We start from the raw sequence: 18,299 nt of genomic DNA on the forward strand, positions 1-18,299 counted from the left end.
CAAAACTTTTTAGGCCAAAGAACAGCAAAAGAGAAGGAAGCAACACTTATGTCGAAAATAGACAGATAAAAATACGAGCGGATGCGAAAATTAGGCATTCAAGTTAACAACAACTGGTTCGTAAACAAGACCAACATTATTTTCCCTGAAGAAGTCAAGTGGTTACTATCACTCGGCAAAAAATTCGCTTTACCAATAACAAAGAAACACTTTTCACCCATACATGTAATAGCTGAAATAGAACAAATAATACAGTCGTTAGAAAATGAAAAAGAAAAAGAGATAGCACGAAATAAACTCAGCAACAGAATACTTCAGTTTAAACGAAACATTAAACACAATTCCGCCGAAAAATTCATTTTAGCAGCATTCAATGCAACAAAAGCGTTTCTCAAGCTACACAAAAACATTGTTATAACTGACTCGGACAAGGGAAACAAGACAGTAGCAATATATCTTTCCGAATACTTGAAGAAAATGAGCAACCTTCTAGAAGACAAAAATACGTATAAAACAACAAGAACGGACCCAGAATCGTTGTTTGCATGACGTCACACTAGTGCAACTTGTTTACATTTTCCTTGCAACATTTTTTCTTCTTCTTCCATTCTTGCTCACGTTTTGGCATTTCTCTCTCGCAATTGCACCAGTGTGACGTCCCACAAAAGTTATTCTCAAAAATCCTCTCTGATCGGCGCAATCTTGTATTCTATCATTCTTGACAGCTTACCAGCACTGCGGCTACTGCACCAAGAATGTATGGGTTGCCTAAGATACACAAACCAGAAATCCCTCTACGCCCAATTGTCTCTTCTGTAAAAGTCCCATGTATAAGCTGTCCAAATTTGTTGCAGGAATTCTTAAGACTGTGATATCCGAAAAGTACAACGTCAAAAATGTCCTAAAACTAAAAGATATGTTAACAAATGTTTGTGTGTGTGAAGAAGAGGTGTTAGTGTCGTTTGATGTTGTGTCCTTGTTTACAAATATACCGACAACTGTAGCAACCAGGGTTATTATGAATAAATGGTAACAAATTAAAAATATGACGCGGATTCCTAAACATAAGTTTCAAACCATTCTTGACTTTTGCCTCAAAGACAACAATTATTTTATGCATGACAACAAACTCTACACCCAAACTTTCGGAATGCCCATGGGAAACCCTCTTTCTCCAACAATCGCTGATATCATCATGGATGATCTGCTAGACAATACCCTTTTGGAACTCAAAAACGACTACAACATTGAAATTAAATTCATTACCAAATACGTGGACGACATTTTTGCGATTATCAAAAGAAACGACGTGAATAGCATTCTAAAACACTAAACAAATATCACAGCAAAATTCAATTTACTATAGAAATGGAAGAGAATGCCAGTATCCCTTTTTTAGACGCGGGTATTTTTAGAGTAAATGGCAACCTTATACTAGATTGGTATTCTAAACCTACATCTTCTGGACGCCTAATAAATTATTACTCTTCGCAACCCACCAAATATAAAATTAACACCGCCAAAAACTTTATACACAAAATATTGACAATAAGCCATGCCAAGTTTCACCCAACAAACATAGAAAAAATAAGGAAAATTTTGAAAACCAACAACTACCCTGACTACATAGTACGCGAACTATTAAAACAAAAATTAATGCAAATAGATAATCACCGAAATAAAACAGATAACTCAAAAGCAACGGATACAGCAAAAAAATATTACAGCGTGACCTACATACCTAAGCTAAGCGAAAACTGCAATCACCAACTGGCCAGAGCACAAAACATAACCTTTGCATATAAATCCAACCACCTTATCCTCAGTTTATACAACAACAAAAAGCCCAATTGACTCCCAACAGAAAAGCAATGTTGTGTATGAAATTCAATGTAAAGGCAAAGAAAACGAAGCCTGTGACAAAGTGTATATTGGAACAACTAAGCGAGCTCTAGGTACCCGGCTAGCAGAACACGAAGCAGATATAAAAAACGAAAAACAAACACAGCACTAGCACAACACATAGTAACGAGTGGACACACAGCTGATTTTAAAAACACTATAATAATAGACCAAGAGAAAAGGGAAAAGACTAGGTACACGCTGGAAAGTCTGAGAATAATGGAGAAAAGAGAAAAAACAATAAATAAAAAGGAAGATACCGATGACATTGCCGCGGCTTATATTTTATGTTTACAAAATTAATTTAAAAGTTTTCAGTCTTGACTAAACTACCACACAAGATGGTATTGGATATTTAGCAATTAAGATTTAGAAATGTTTAAGTGTTAATACTGTGAGTATTGTCTTGCATCGAGTTAGAATTGTTTGTTTACATATGTTATTGTCATCCAACTATATTTATATGTGAATACGTACATGTATGTATGTACTTGTTTGTGTTTCTCTGCTTTTAATGTTCTTTTTTATATTTTGTATTTATTGCTGTAACAGACAAAAATAAACAAACGCGCCCCTGATGATGCTAATAAGTTTAGCGAAACGTTGGGCTGTAATAGTGGAATAAACTTGTTTTATTTGCACTAAAGATAATTAGATCGGACTAGCCTATCAAGAAAATTCTGTAACATATCCAAACCGATCGGAAGCAACAAAAACAAAATTTTCTAATTTATAAAGGTTATTCAACTGGTTTATCTTATTTTATCATTGCATTTTTGTTTGGAAAATGTAGCTTTATTTTATTGCTAAATGTGAATGATTAAAAGGAATGACACCTTTTTTGGCACTTTTATTTTTCTAGTTGGCACATTTTGTGGCACTTTTTTATCCTCAATATGGCACCTCATAACTAAGGATAGTTGGCAGCCCTGATTGGAAGATTTCTGCTGTGTTTTGGGCAACAACTTGCCTGCAGTAAAAAAACATATAATTTGTGTTTAAAAAGTGTGTGAAAACCAATCAATTAACTCATATGATCTCGGTTCCGATATTAAATAATCAATAATTGTTTATACCCGCATTTTGGCACAATGGCTCGTTGAATGTGCCTTCTAATAAATAGTGTCGTCGTTCTCCTAAGCTGCTTTTAAATGATGTCACAAATTTCTGGCGGAGACATGAATACAGTGTTAGAAAATTCTTTTTCTATAATTGTTTCCTTATAGAAAGGTTGGTTTCTTTTCCACCTTAGACATTCCCAATTCGTTCAAAATATGCTAATTTAAAACACAGAATTCTTTCAGTGTTCCTCCGGGGTTTTTGGCCTTGGACTGTTCTTCAATTTAATAGTGTTCGCTTTATTTTTGTAGAAACGAAACAAGTTATGGATAATTTCTACACTCTTTCTTCAAATATTTCTCGTATTCCAGCTGTGCGCAGGCGTTTAGTTTTTCGCATCGTGTTTGTACATATTCGTAATTTAAATTGTTTTAATAAAATCAATTGGTGGTAGTTCATGATTGTGTGTGGATTAATATCACAACACTGAGGATTTGGCAATAACCTTTTTCATTTATTAAAAAACACCACTTACGGGGCAATGTTTATTGTAAGAACAACATTTTTTTCTATGAATACATACATACTTTAAGCATTGTTGACGCTATTTCCATTTGAATGAGGAAATAGCGTCAATGACTTTATTTCCAAATTTTTGTTGACTTTATTTCGCTTTTGTAAAGGTAATAATGTCAATTGACTTTATTTCGCACCAGGGTGGGAAATGACCTTATTTCCATTGAACTTATTACCTGTCACCCTTAAAATGTTTTAAATTTCATAAAAGTGTATATACATACATATTTATGTTTAATAATTAATATTTATGCAATTTGTTTTTAAAACATACTATGTATGAAAGTACTTGGAATCTAATTCCCAAATTTTTTCACATAGGAATTCATACTGTACATGTTTGTAGATACATACATACTTATGTACCCTGCAGCGCAAAGTACTAGTCGGGAGTTTTGGAGTCGAGTACCGGTACCTCGCAAATCTACCACCCATGCTTTCTGCTGTCGCATCTAACATGGAGTTGTCCTTGGAGGTGACAATTGCCTCCCTCAACGTAACTTTGCCCTGGTACTTGTAGTAGTAACACGTTGCCTGTAACCGAACTACGTTTTGTATGTCGCTGCGTAACCTGGTACTAGTAATAATAAAGGTTTCCATAACAAAACACAGTTACTTGCGCCTGATGAAATCTTTGTTATTTGCTTGCCAATCGAAATTATAACGGCGCGCCATGGCGGGTCAGCGTCGGGACAACTCATCTTTCAAGAGCGAAACATTAAATATGTAGTATTATCTTTCTCACACATAAAGAACTTAATATAAACACGATGTGAACGTGCACTTTTTTATTTATTTCATTTTCGACACAATGTTACTATTTTGTTATTATTTCAGAACTTTTTATTATTAGTTCTAAACCTAACAACGGAGCACAAAGTATTCGAAAATATGCATTTACTGCAAAATATGCTGAAATATGCATTTATTGCAAAATATGCTAAAATATGTCTAAGAAATGTATCTCAAACTTTATATTTTTTGGAAAAACGTTAAAGCATTTCATCAGCGTTAACGTTTCAATGGTACCTTTTCTAGCTAATTAGTGAGCCATACAATTTTCAACAATGTCGCGGTGACCCGGTACCCAAATGAGGCTAATACAGAAGTAATCCTACGCAAGCTCGTTTAAATTAATAACATAAAATGTTAAGCAAATATCAATCTGTAGGTACTCACCGTCAATTTCGCAGGCGTCACACCACTGTCGCCCTGTGACGCGTCTGTTGCAGTCGTAGCCGCAATAACTGCGGCTGGTGTAGGCATAGTCGCGGTAGGTCCAACTGCAATCGAATTTTCTTGCACCAAACTATTCGGACGGCCTTCAATGCGATGCAAACAGGAGAAGAATACACAGACGATGAAGAGAAATATTAATTTACGATTTGTCAGCAGCTTAAAATGCCGAAACGGTTTTGTTTTGGAAGCATCTTTTTCATTGTCTTGCGGCGCATGCGACCCAATGTCGCTGTTATTTTCATGTTCTTTTCTTTTGTTTTCCTGTTCCTGTCGCCTACGAGCCTCGACGAAACGTGGATCGTCATGTTTAATAGTAACTGCATCACAGAATGCAACGAATGCTAGCCAAAAGCTAAGGAGTTGCGCACGCGCGAAAGCAAGTACATCACTTGTTAGCGATTCACTATTTTTTAAAGCATCATCAGCAGTTTGTATGCTTGTTGCAATTGAGGAGTTTGCTTTTTGTTTAGCTTCTACTTTGGTTTCTGTTTTTACGCTACGGTCAGTTATATTACTACTTTGGCTTAAACTTATAGTTGCGATTTTTGGACAACAGTCACTAATTACTACATTATTATTATTATTATTATTATTACTACTACTACTATAGTTGTCATTATAACTAACCTTTTTCGCATAACCTTTACTAACAGCAGCACTGTGATATACACGATCATTATAAGCGTTTGCAAGTTTTTCTTTGCAATTATTAGAGGAATCACTAGCATTATTATTATTATTATTATTATTTGCAATATTTTTCATAATTTTACTAAAAGTAGCACCATTCAAAACCATTGTCACTTCGTTATCGATAGAAACATTTTCTGTAACTGCCTTACTGTTAATGCCAGAGCTGACATCATCACCATCACTGTCTGTACAATTATCTAACGCAACGGAGTCCGAATGACAATCAGAATCAGAATCAGAATCATTTTCATTATCATCATCTACATCCCCATCCACATTATCATCCTCGATGCCGCCTACCGCAACTCTGGTTGTCATCGTCGTCGTTGTTGCCATTGTCGTAGCGGTCGCGGCGGCAGCGGCAGCTCTTTGACACTTCACGAATCCTATTTGTGCTTGTTTTGGGTGACACCAGCAGGCATGTTGTTGCCTCGAATCTCTTTGATGTTGCATCATATCCACGTAAGATCCAGCAATTGGTACACTCGCATAAATAGTCTCTTTCATTTTATTTGCAATTCGTTGCTGTTCGCTATTCAAGCAATCATGCAGCTGATTGGTAAGCGTTTTCACTTCTAATTTTTTGGAATTTTTTGTTATAGCTACAATTTTATCATTTGTTATTAATAATTTCTTTGGTACATCAGCATCACCAAAACGCGTAGCATTTTCATGTAAAATCGTATTGATTAACATAACAGCGATAGGGATGTGTTGGCAGAGGACAAGACACTGTGTGAGACTAAAATAAATAAAATTTCACTTGCCGTAACGTAACACAATGTGGGTATGTATTCCAATAAGTATCGAATAATGCGTAGAATTAGGTTTTATACATATATTTTTTAACCAGATCGGTTTGTTATACCCCTCTCTGCGTGCATCAAGATGTTTTTGTATTATATCTCCCGAATTCAAGCTTTTAAGTAGGTTTTAAAACTGTAAGAAAATAGAAAAAAATAAATAAATTGGTATTGTATTACAGAGGGTTTTACATGGTTAAAAATTATACGGCAGGCGTATTTTTTATCTTCCAAATCAAAAATGAAAACTTAAAAGCAAACACTTCTAATTTATAGCCAAATATTGTATCGGTGGCAAAGATTTTGTAACCAACAATTTAAATTTTTCATATATTTTTCCATAAAAAACGTGTTGCAAGAATTTGTCACTGATACAAAATAGAGCCGTTAGTATAAGAAGAGTTCAGAGGGTCGCATGCATCGGCACTACTGGGGCAATTAGAACTTGCCCTACGGACACTCGCAATGTTAGTTATTACAAACCTATTTCCTGCAGAGGCCTTTACACCTTTTTTAAATCGATAATGCTCTTTTCTTTTTCCAAAATACTGCATTCATATGAAGCAAAACTTTTTTGCGTGCTACCTAAATTTTTACAATCCACAGATGAAGAATAAATTTATCAGTCGTTGCTACAAAACGGTATAAGCTAGCAGCGAATGGTGCGTGGAAACACGGTATAAAAATGCATATGGGTCATTTCCAAGCAAAGTGTACATGGCAGGTATATTTTATATTTTTTTTAAAGATTGATAACTTTATCTTCTGAAATCGATTTCTGGCGTGAAAATTTGTGCAGAATACGAAACTGCTTTTAGGCACGGTTGTCACTGTTGGTTGTTTTAAACCAACTTCCAAAAAAGGAGGAGGTTATCAGTTCGTCGGAATATTTTATTTTTTTTTTTATGTATGTTACCGCATAACTTTGGACGACGTCAACCGATAATTCTTTTTGCAACGGAAAGGTAGTGTCTCAGAGGTGGTCCCATACTAATTTGGTTTAGATCCGATCATTGAATCATGAAATATATAGATATATATATATTTTTTTTTTAAGTCGGTTTTTTTTGCTAAAAATTACTTGTTCTTTTATTTATTCTAATTTGGTTGTTTGGTAGTTTTTCCTCTGGTTTGGATGTGTTTCTTTTTAGTTAGAAATTAGCAAATTTTTTCTTTACAAAAAGTACTATTGCATACTGAATGCCAAAAATGAATAAATAAATTCCTATTTTTAATGTAACGTGTTTTATGTGCACATATAAAAAGTAAATAAGTAATAAGTAAATAAATATAACTTCTACCAAAATATAAATTAATGTTATTTTTCCACAAAATTTTCATAAAAAAAAACGGCTTCAAGCTCAATAAAATTGTTGAATTTTTGCTTTTTAACCGACTTTACAAAAAGGAGAAGGTTATCAGTTCGTCGGCATATTTTTTTTATGTATCTTACCGCATAACTTTGGACCACGTTAACCGATTTCTATAATTCTTTTTTTAAAGAAAAGTCGTTACCTCACAGGTGCTCCCATTCTAATTTAGTTTAAATCCGATCATTGGATCATGAAGAAGTTAACGATAAACTTACAAATTTGGTTGCTTTCCTTTCAATTTGGTTGTTAGATTTTTGTTGGTTATTCTTTTAACAAGTGACAAACGTGCTGTACAATCGTCTGATTGTAATGAAAGAGCACCCTAATGCGGTCTCTAGTGGAGAAAGAAGGCACTCCAAAATCAACAGTCGCCGCGCGCACACGGGGAATCGGCTATCTCAAAGTTGATAGAAAATATACATTTATATTTGCATACGTATATCCTTGCACAAATTTATACTGGTATTACACCTTCTGAAGAAAGATAAATTAATCAAGACGAGGACGTGGTCAAAGATTTGTGTTATAATCTGTTTCCCCGAAGTGGTAGAAACATCGTCTGTGGCAACTTTTTTCAACTACCCCGAGATGATCCCGAATTGAGCCCAATATTGTCCTAAAATGGTTCTGAAAAAGTAATGGCATTGTCCCGAAATGATCTCCAGCCAGTCCTAAAACGGTTCCGAAATTGTTCCTTACTATTGCCAAAATTAACTCAAACTTGACTCGAAATGATTCCGAACTAAACAGTCCCTAGATAGTCATAAAATAGTCCTAAACTACCCCCTATATGGTGAATTAGTCCCGAAATGTTCGTGAAATTCTCCTCAACTAGTCTCGAAATGGTATATAGCTAGGTTCGAAATGGATATCAAATAGTTGTGAACAAGTTCCGAAATGAGCTGGAACTAGTCCCGAAATGGTACAGAACTAGTACTGATAAGGACCTGAAAGCGTCCAGAACAGGTCCCGAAAATATCCTAAACCAGTAATGAACTATTCCCGAAATGGTCCTGTTATGGCACTGAATTAGTCCATAAATATGCATTTGCACACATAAGAAGCAATTTCTGCTGGGTTACGCAAGAAGCAGTTACAAAAAAAAAATATCTTAGACACATTCTCTGAATTTATATGCATATACATCTAAAAATTTAAAACTTATCGGGCGGATGTTCGTTGAGTTTTCGAACCTTAGCGACTGCTGCATTATAAACATTGCAGTTGTGCTCAGATCGCCTAAAAAAGCTCGAATTTCTAGTGCTACAGGGCCATAAATGGCCGGGCGCTGTGGCATACGGCCCCATCTTGTTGAAAACGCATTTCGTCCATATCCAAATGTGAAATGACGATTACCTCGTCTATCTGATATTAATAAAAATTCGAGATCATTAATCCGGTGAAGTGGAAATAGTGATAGGAAGCAAACATTTTCGAGAATGTAAATGGTTCAAACGAATTTATGTCTTAACTTAAAGACTCACGCAATAGCAAAGATTATCTGCATGGAAAAATACAAATTAATATTTGCCCGAAAAAAACTACATATAGATAACATATCTTTTAATTTTTTCACAAATAAAATATTTTGCAAACGCAACTTACATTTTCATAAAATTGACAAGGCACTCTCAACGGTTCAATTAACATAGTGCGATATGCATACACACATAAAAAAATAGTTCTCAAAATTCACTCTATGACACTTGTGGCTCTATCACTGTCTGATAATAAATTAATAAACGCGCGTCAACGGAATTGAATTATCAAACAGGCGCAAAAAAAATATCAAATTATGTATAACAGTAACAAAATCACCAATTAACAGGCAAAACACCAACTCACCTGTAGCAATAACCGACTTAAACTGGTTAAAACTCAAATTCGACGTGTGGTATTTAAAGATTTTTCAAATAAACTCTTAATATTGGGAGAAATTTTCACACGAACTCAACGACTAAAAATAAGTAAAGGGTGATGCAGATATTTTACAGCAATTCTTTGTGATATTTCAGACAATTGGTACTAGGCTTTGGCAAATTTAGTCATGGAGTGATACTCAGTTGAACAACGAGTAAAAGTGATCCAAACGTTTTATCGAAACGGTCGTTCTGCAAGAAGTGCATTTCACGCATCGCGTAATTTTTTCGGTTAACATAACCGGCCAACCGGCCGGAGTCAACAAACAGCTGTTTGGTGCAGAACTTGGAAGATACTGGGTCGGTGACAAACGCGATAATACCCGTCCGTCGTCTTATAGATCGTTAGACCGAAAATATTGCTGCTGTGGAACAAAGTGTGACCCACTGTCCGCTATAACCCGCTACGGTGAACAGTGAACGATATCGTGGCATGATAACAAATTTTATATAGGCTGAATTAAATGACGTGGACAAGGACAATATGTGGTTTCAACAGGACGTATGCCACTTACCACTCAGAACATGTAACAACGGCCACATTGCAAATGAAGTTCACAGGACGCCAAGAAAAGTATGGTCTAGAACAGAGATGGGAAGGAGCGGGCTTGGCACATTTAGGTGCTTGATGAGGGGTGACGTCAAAAGTCAGCATGAAGGGGGAAGAAGAGCGTAATAAAATTTCTTGTACTTCGATTACTAATATATGTACATATATGAGGCTTTTAATGTATTTTTTACACCCCCTTTACCAAGAGAACTGCTTTACCACTTGTGTAGCACTTGCTGGCTCTTTGACTGCTTTAAGAGCCAAAAGTTTGCCCATCCCTGGTCTAGAACGATACTTTAAACCGAAAGTCATGGAAAATTTGTATATGCGCATCCAATGTTGCCATAGGAGTCGTGGTGGCCATTTAATGGATATTGTGTTTCATACATACATCATGAAATAAAAAATAATAATAATTTCAAAAAAATGTTCTATATTTTATTTATAAGAGAAAATTTGCGGTCCTATTAAAAATCACCCTGTATTTATGAGCTACCGTACGATAATAGATTAATTGAAGTTTATGTGAGATCAAATGCATAAAAAGATTTGCACAATCGTAATGACGTAACGATGAATTAAAAACTCATATCCAATAAATTTATGGCAGCGAGTGTTTCTAATTACATATTTGCTTAGAATGTTATCGAAGTTTGTGAAACGAAATGATTGACAGCTAGACAACTCATTCCTTGCTTTATTTAACTTCGTTCTTTTTTGAACAAAAAATTTGCAAATGAAAAAGAAATGGATCGTAGTTACTACAAATTTGCATGCTTCATTTAGTTTGCATATTTAGCACAATTAGCATTTTGTTAATTGAAATCTGTTTCGCAAAAATTTTTTTTAAGTTAAAAGTCCATTAGCATGCAATTAGTTTGGTATTAAGTAGATGTATTAGCATTCTTTCTTAGTGGTCTTTTCAAACATCTGTTCGAACCACAAGTTTCTGAAGGAAAATATTTACAGGGCACTTCTGGCAACTGTCTTTCAATTCACCACAGTCTTTCGAAAGACAAAAGGCTTTTCTAGGACAATTGTCAATTGTGGCAAATATCTCGAGAGCTCTTTCTGTCTTTGAAAAAACTCATTCAAAGATATACTAACGGGAAGGTCTTAGTATTATTCTGCTTGTCTCTTAGTAATAAGTTTTCTAAAAATAAAATAAAATAACAAAATATATTTTTACTTTTTAAAACAATAAAAACTAAAAATAAAAGAAAATTTAATTAAAAAAAGAAAAATAATAATAAATTAGTCTCCAAAAATTAAAGGAAATAAAAAAATATTTTTTCTTTTAAAACAATATAATCTAGAAATCAAACAAATTTTAAATTACAAAATAAAATAATTCAAGTAAAAAAATATAATAATTAAAAGAAAGGAAAAGAAAATATGAATAAAAAAGATTTTAGAAATTAAGTAAAATTTAAGAAAACAATTATTTTTAAAACAATAAATCTAAAAATCAAAAGAAAATTAAATAAGAAAAATAATAAAAAATAAGTTTCAAAAAATTTAATTAAAAGAAAAAATCGTTGAAAATAATAAAATCTAAAAATCAAGAAAAAATTTAATTCGCAAAAAAAATTATTTAAAAAAATTCCGCTGCCCGAGGAATCGAATCTCGCCTCTCTCGAATGGCATCCCAGTGCTTAGTTCACTCAGCCATTGTGACATCTCCATTTGGAACATGCTCAAAAAAGCCTTTTAACATGAAAGTTGGCAAGGGAGCCTTTTCAGGTAAAACCTTTAAGATTGTATTGCATATCTTATAGCAACCTCACTCGCTACACTTTTGACAACCAAGCATTTTTACCCTTAAACTATGGTTCTCACCTCCTGTTTAGGGAGAAGAATGTGTAACCATCACCTGGTTACTAAGGAACTACTGCAGTATTCTTTGAACGAAGACTTATTCGAAGAACGAACTAGCCTCTTCTACTCTCTTTATGTACAGCGGTAGCGTTCCCAGTACATCTCAGCATTTACTACGAGGGTCCGGTTTAAAAGATTCCACGAATAACCCCCAATCTCTGCAGCTCCTTATTCCCTCGGGGAACAGGAGTGCGGCTAAGCGGTGGATGACGTACTCTGAAGCTACTTCGTACTCTGAGGCTACATCCTGTTCGTTCGCATTAACACATAGCATATAGCATCATCGCCAAAAAGAAATTCAACGCACCTGTGGTCCGAGAGTGGATCCTTACTCAAGACTCTCCAGTTTCTATTTGAACGACCACCCGGTAGTTGGATAGAGTTGGGATTATAACTTATTGCCTTCTAGAAATAACCAACGTAAGTTTGATACCACGTGCAGAATGTTAAGCCCACAAGGCAACATGAACGAAAGACACAAGATCACGCGGGAAGGAAAGAACGAAAAAAGTTATTTTCTAGCTGCCGAAATCTCGACGCCATCTTTGTTGTAAGAAGTAAACAACGAAGAGAACGGAGAAAACCGCGAAATTGTTGAACGCATGAAAAATCATTTTTATTATGCAAACTCTTCTATAAATCATGCCGTTGTGTTAAATTATTCTTTATCTTATGTGTACACACGTTGTCACAAGCGAAAATGAAGAAAATTGCAGTAAAAAGCCACCACCAAATTGTAAACAACGAAGAAATGTAAACAAACGGCTAATGTCAAAATCGCTCAACTTTTTTCCTAAATGCGATTTTAACGGGCTAGTCTCCTGCCCGCGTGATCTTGTATTTTTGGTTCATGACAAGGCAAGTTATACTCGAAAAGATGATTTCCCCTTGCATTGCTGCTGCCTTTGGGTTTATGCTGGACCTGGAGCAACGCAACACAAGACCTAAATAAAATTTCGTTTGTAGCAGTATTCCTTGACCAGCCACGTTTCGCGGTGGTGATATATAGAAATATGCAGAGGCAAGAATAAAGTTTTTCCATTAATTCTTGCCCCTGAAGCTCAACCTCGCAGCACTCAAGTGCTGAGTGCATATTGCACAACTTTGGTAATTGTAAAGTGGAAGGACACTATAAGACAAACCCTCGGCTCAATCGAGTTTTCTTCAAATAGGATTTTGACCTCAAGTAAGCCACTCAGTCTACATACCAGCCCATATTTTTGCACGTCACACCAGCAGATTTGGGTGTTTCTGCTTCCAACAAGGTACCACTGCTTTCCGTGGAAATAACCAACTTCTTTTCCTTCTCTTCTGGAAAAATTAAGCCAGAAATCATTATCCGGCTCTGACTGTTTAGAAGAGTGCATGTAAACTCCGGAGGTTTATGTGATGATAGGGCACTTCGGAAATCATAACCCTGTTGAAAGTGCTTGTGGCTACCAGATGGAGCTTAATCCTGAAGTTCATCTGTCATATTGTCTGACAGTTTAAAACAACTGCCAGGATGCAGTTTAGCCCTGCTGCCAGGAAACTGCCGGAAGCAGAAATCTGAACGTTAGTGTACTTTCAGTGACAGTACGGCAGTGAAGAGATATGAAGATGTTGAGTTCATTGACGCTCAGTATTGCCTTAACTCCAACATTGAGAACAAGCTTACGCAATGTAGAAACTTAACTGATGACTCCAAAACTGACACAGCGTTAGGATTTGGAGTCTATATCGAAGATAATGGGAACAATCTTTACTTCTCTCTTGGGAAATATGCTTCGATATTGCAAGCCGAGCTATTCTGAAGGCACTGAAGACATTAACAAGTGAAGGCACTGAAGACACTGGCTACTTCCAAACTAGTTACTTAGTTCGACTAAATCATATGTATTGGAAAACATATTGAACTTGTTTTACTCTGGATGCCAGAATGCCTAGTAATGAAATATTTGACTAGAGAGAGCCCAGACAAGGTGTTCCTCCCACATTTGGCCATTGAAGCGACCGTCAGAAACTAGGTGAATATTAAGGGAATGAGACGGTGGACCACTTTTTGTGCATGCTCTTTGTAAGGATTAGGTGTGAGGCTTTTGACAGCGATGTGTGAAGATACGAATACCTGAACTATTTTCCGACTCAGCAATCAGTTTCGATTTACTCTAAGACAGATTAATAAGAAAAGACGAAAACAGAACAATGTACGACATGTAGTCTTAGCGTTGTTTTGTGTTATTTCCGACCAACTACCTCTGAGCTAATACTTAAACCAACTTATCAACTTAACCAGTGAAACTCCGAGTTAAATAGATAACCTATATGTTCAGTTAATTTTCCCAAACCACTTCCCTCCTTCTTTTTTAACATTAATTGCTTATGTGGGACGTCACTGCCTTCCATTATCACCATTAAAAGCGCCAAATATTTCGTTCATACATCGTCAATACAAAATGAAAATAAAAAATTTACTGCTAAAATTGCAATTCATTCAATATTCCTTATTAAGTGGTATTGCAAATTAGCAAGCAAAGTAATAATAAGTATATGCAAACATTTGACTATTTGAACTAAAGCTCAGGAAGAAACCGGTTAAGTGTAAACACGTGCAAAGTGCTGAGCATTTGCACGATTACGTTGTTAACTAGAGAGTTATAGATATATGTATATATAATTAAAATACAGATGTATAAAAGGACAGACTTACATAGGCAACTTCGTGCATATGTTCGCATTTAAACATTGTACTTAGTGTGAATGAATGATTATTGTTCATATGTAAACAGTTGGCGCCAGTTTATTACGTCATAATGGAATGGGCAGGCAAAAATAACGAATTGTAAATATTTTCTATTAATAGACGGTTACTAATTCCATGCCTAATTTTAAATAGTTCTTATTAACTGCAAAGTGTTCAAGTGACATTTAACAAGTTTAACAGAACTAGTTCTACATGAATAATCAAAATACTTCCTCAGCACAAAAGTTTAACGGTTTATGGTGAGCTTCAAATTACTGACATTATGTTCGCACGTTAGGGTGGTAAGAACTGAGATCTGATGGGTAAGTAATAGAACGGGGTACTTGAGGTCAAAGAGCTTTGAGACAGAAAAAATGTGTCTCGAGAAAAGAAAATCGATATATCATAATTTCACATCCTACTGTAAATGCCGAAGATATGACGAAATACTACGTTTGACATAAAAATAAAATTTTGAAATTGCCTTGCAAAAATCCTTAGGATCGGAGGTGTACGGCGAACTTTTTTTCTGATTCGGTGTAATGTACATTTAGGTGGTCCAAAAAATGCATGTGAAAGTTTAAAGTCCGAATCCCCTAGTATTCTCATCCCCTAGGATTGTTCTATATCAGAAAATATACCCCTGTTTTTTTTTAGTTTAAAATCAAAAAAAATTTAGAGGTCGCTCAAAGTTTTCCAGGTATTTTATAAGGGGGAAATAGAAAATTTTTCGTTAAAATGGTATAGAATTATTTAAAATCAATATTTTTCGATCGGAAAACTTTGTTTCTCTTCAGGAGACTTTAAATTGATTATTAAAAAAAAAAAAATTAAATTAACTATTGAATAGATCCCCAAAAACCCCAGTGTAGTGAGAGCATTAAAATTCCGACCTTACTTTTTCTTGAACCACCCTTATGTACAAAAATATGTATGTATATACGTATAAGCACATAAGCCTTTGGATTCAAACCTCCACCTCTTTCCCGACAAAGTATGCCAATAAAAAAAATATTATCAATGGGTTAATATTTTAGCCTAATAAGTACCTCAGTATTCAGTAAAACAAAATAAAAACAAGTAAAGAATTTTATAAGTTCGGGCGAAACCGAATTTCATATACCCGGCGCAGGTATCAAATATCGTAGTTTCAACTTTCTCTAAATTACACATACCTTTGCATGATAAGCAGGGGGGTTTTTTTCGATTTCAACCTTTTTCGATAATATGCCGAGTTAGGCTCGAGTTTGGTAGGGACTGGTGAAGCGGCTACAGAGATGCAGCATTTTATCATAAGTTTGCGGAGCAACTAGCCCAGTCAAGTCAGCTCAATAAATAGGGGTAAGCTTTCAATAATTCGCATAAAGCTGAAAATTTGTACAAGTGTCGCGAACACCATTATGAATGAAATTTCAAAGGTCCCCATTTATACCACGTTTGCAAAAAAATTTATTCAAGGTCAAAGGTCACATTAATAGCTTTTTCGCATTTTTCAGCCAAATGGTGCGGTTTATCATAAAAAAAAGGTGAGACGAAAGTGTAGATCATACAGTTATCTGTAAAAACTGTTATCAAATTTTTTTCCTAAGGATTACTATTTTTGAACAATAGCGATTAAAAATTGTAGTAAAAGGTGTGTATTCCATAATATCGAGCCCTAACCGCCAAAAAAAACGTAAGCGAAATTTTTTTCAAAATTTTATTTTTGATGCAGAATTATTCCTAGAGCATCTAGATACTTTCGGCATCAAAGAGAAAATTAAAAAAAAATGTCTCATACGTCATTTTGGCGGTTAGGGCTCGATATGCAAATCATATATTTCTATAGAGACTTTTAGTATGTATCTCTACTTAAGTGCTCATAACTTCTACATTTATCACTCAATTTAGGTAAGCAGGACTTTATTGTATTTATGAAAGATCACGCTTTGGCATGCAAGAATCTAAAAGTTAACAGGTTCTTTCATATTGATATTTTTACCGAAAGTAATTTAATTAATTTTTTTTGTTTAATTATGCAAAATTGTCGATGAATCAATGATTAGCTCCTAAACTACTAATTCCGTTAACGTATAAATAGTAAATTTAAAAGCTTTAGTACTGTAGAAGTTTAAGATTTGCCAGCTATATAAAAAAGTATGGAATTTTTGCTCGATTTATCGTATACACGGACAGACAGAGGGACAGACTGGCTTAGCCGATTTCTCAATTCATTTATGTATGCATCTGTCTATATCTATCTCGATTCCTTTAGGCTGTTACAAACAACCATTATGCGAACAAAGTTATAATACCTATATGCAGTCAAATCTATGTATATTTAATAAATCGTTTTTTTCCTAAGCCCATTACCAAATTCAATTAGCTCAAAGGTTGTTAATTTTGACCGTAACATAAAAATTTAAAATATAATTAAAATTTTATCTCCATCTGTTAAAATTCTTTTCCATTTCAAGGGCACTCTTATCAAATTTATGCATTAAGCGGAATGATTTTACCAAACATTTGATTAAGACGTTTGAATATATATTTATGTACATTCAGACCACAGAGTTGACAAGTCCAACCTTTGGTGCTGCGCATTTTAAGGCTTCGGCTGCTTATGATAAGTGGTACAAGCGGTTAGTTATCTTATCACAAAAATTAAAGTATGTAAGCAAATAAGCTAGAAGTACTAACTGATTCCAAAATATAGTCACTAAAATTACTCAACTCGTAAAAATCAGTTTCATTTATCTTATCAGTATCTGGTAAATATTTGTAGAATTTATAATTACTTAATACTGTGGTAAAATATGTAAACTTCTTGTCGGTAAGTACGCAACAATAACAATTCTTGGTATTTCCAGTTGAGACTAGTTGTACTTTACGAGTTAGATTAACTAAATAATACTCATAATGCTACTTATAATGCCACCGCATGGCAGAGGACTGATATCTATACATACATATAATACAATTGTAACAGGTCGATGTCTGTACATTATAGATATTAAACAAAAATTAATGTGGGGGGTCTTTTTTAGAGCACCAGAAGCCAAATCAACCATTTTTAGAATTTTTGTCTGTCTATCTGTCTGTCTGTATGTATGTTTGTTCGCGCATCACTCGAAAACGAATGCATGGATTTGAATGCAGTTTTCACCGATATATTGCTAGAGGTCTAACTTAAAATTTAGGAAGAAAAAAAATTAGAGAGTTGCCACCTGTTTGAAAATTGGAGTTTAAGTAAATTGATAAGAAAAAATGAATATTGCAATATGGGCGTCAAAAGAAAGAGAATGAAGAAGGCTTACGCCAAAAATATTTTTTTAGAGTTGCCACCTGTTTAAAAATTTACATTAAATTTAATTTATAAGATAAGTTGAATATTGCAATATGGGTATCAAACTGAAAGGGTTTAGGAAATTATATTGCCGAAAATATTTTTAGGAGGGCTGCCACCTGTTTGAAAATTTGTATTGTATTAAATTGATAAAATAAATTAAATCTATATCTACATCTATAAATCTATACATATAATAAAATTGTAACAGGTCGATGACTGTACATTATAGATATTAAAGAAAAATTAATGTGGGGGGG

General features: G+C 34.6%; 2 protein-coding genes across 2 annotated transcripts in view; one reads left to right on the plus strand and one right to left on the minus strand.

Annotated features, from left to right (window-relative positions):
• Nucleotides 1-18,299, plus strand: part of LOC118740617 (solute carrier organic anion transporter family member 74D) — an 833,870-nt gene that overhangs the window by 761,144 nt on the left and 54,427 nt on the right.
• Nucleotides 5,504-6,402, minus strand: LOC118740606 (nuclear transcription factor Y subunit alpha-like; the record flags this gene model as incomplete). The annotated part of the gene is given in 1 exon segment (XM_036472207.1): nucleotides 5,504-6,402. A coding segment is annotated over 1 exon segment (662 nt), but the record flags the coding sequence as incomplete, so codon positions are not given.

This window comes from Rhagoletis pomonella, unplaced genomic scaffold, assembly GCF_013731165.1.
Source record: "Rhagoletis pomonella isolate Grant_MI unplaced genomic scaffold, Rhpom_1.0 Rhpom_scaffold_00006, whole genome shotgun sequence".
Lineage (NCBI taxonomy): Eukaryota > Metazoa > Arthropoda > Insecta > Diptera > Tephritidae > Rhagoletis > Rhagoletis pomonella.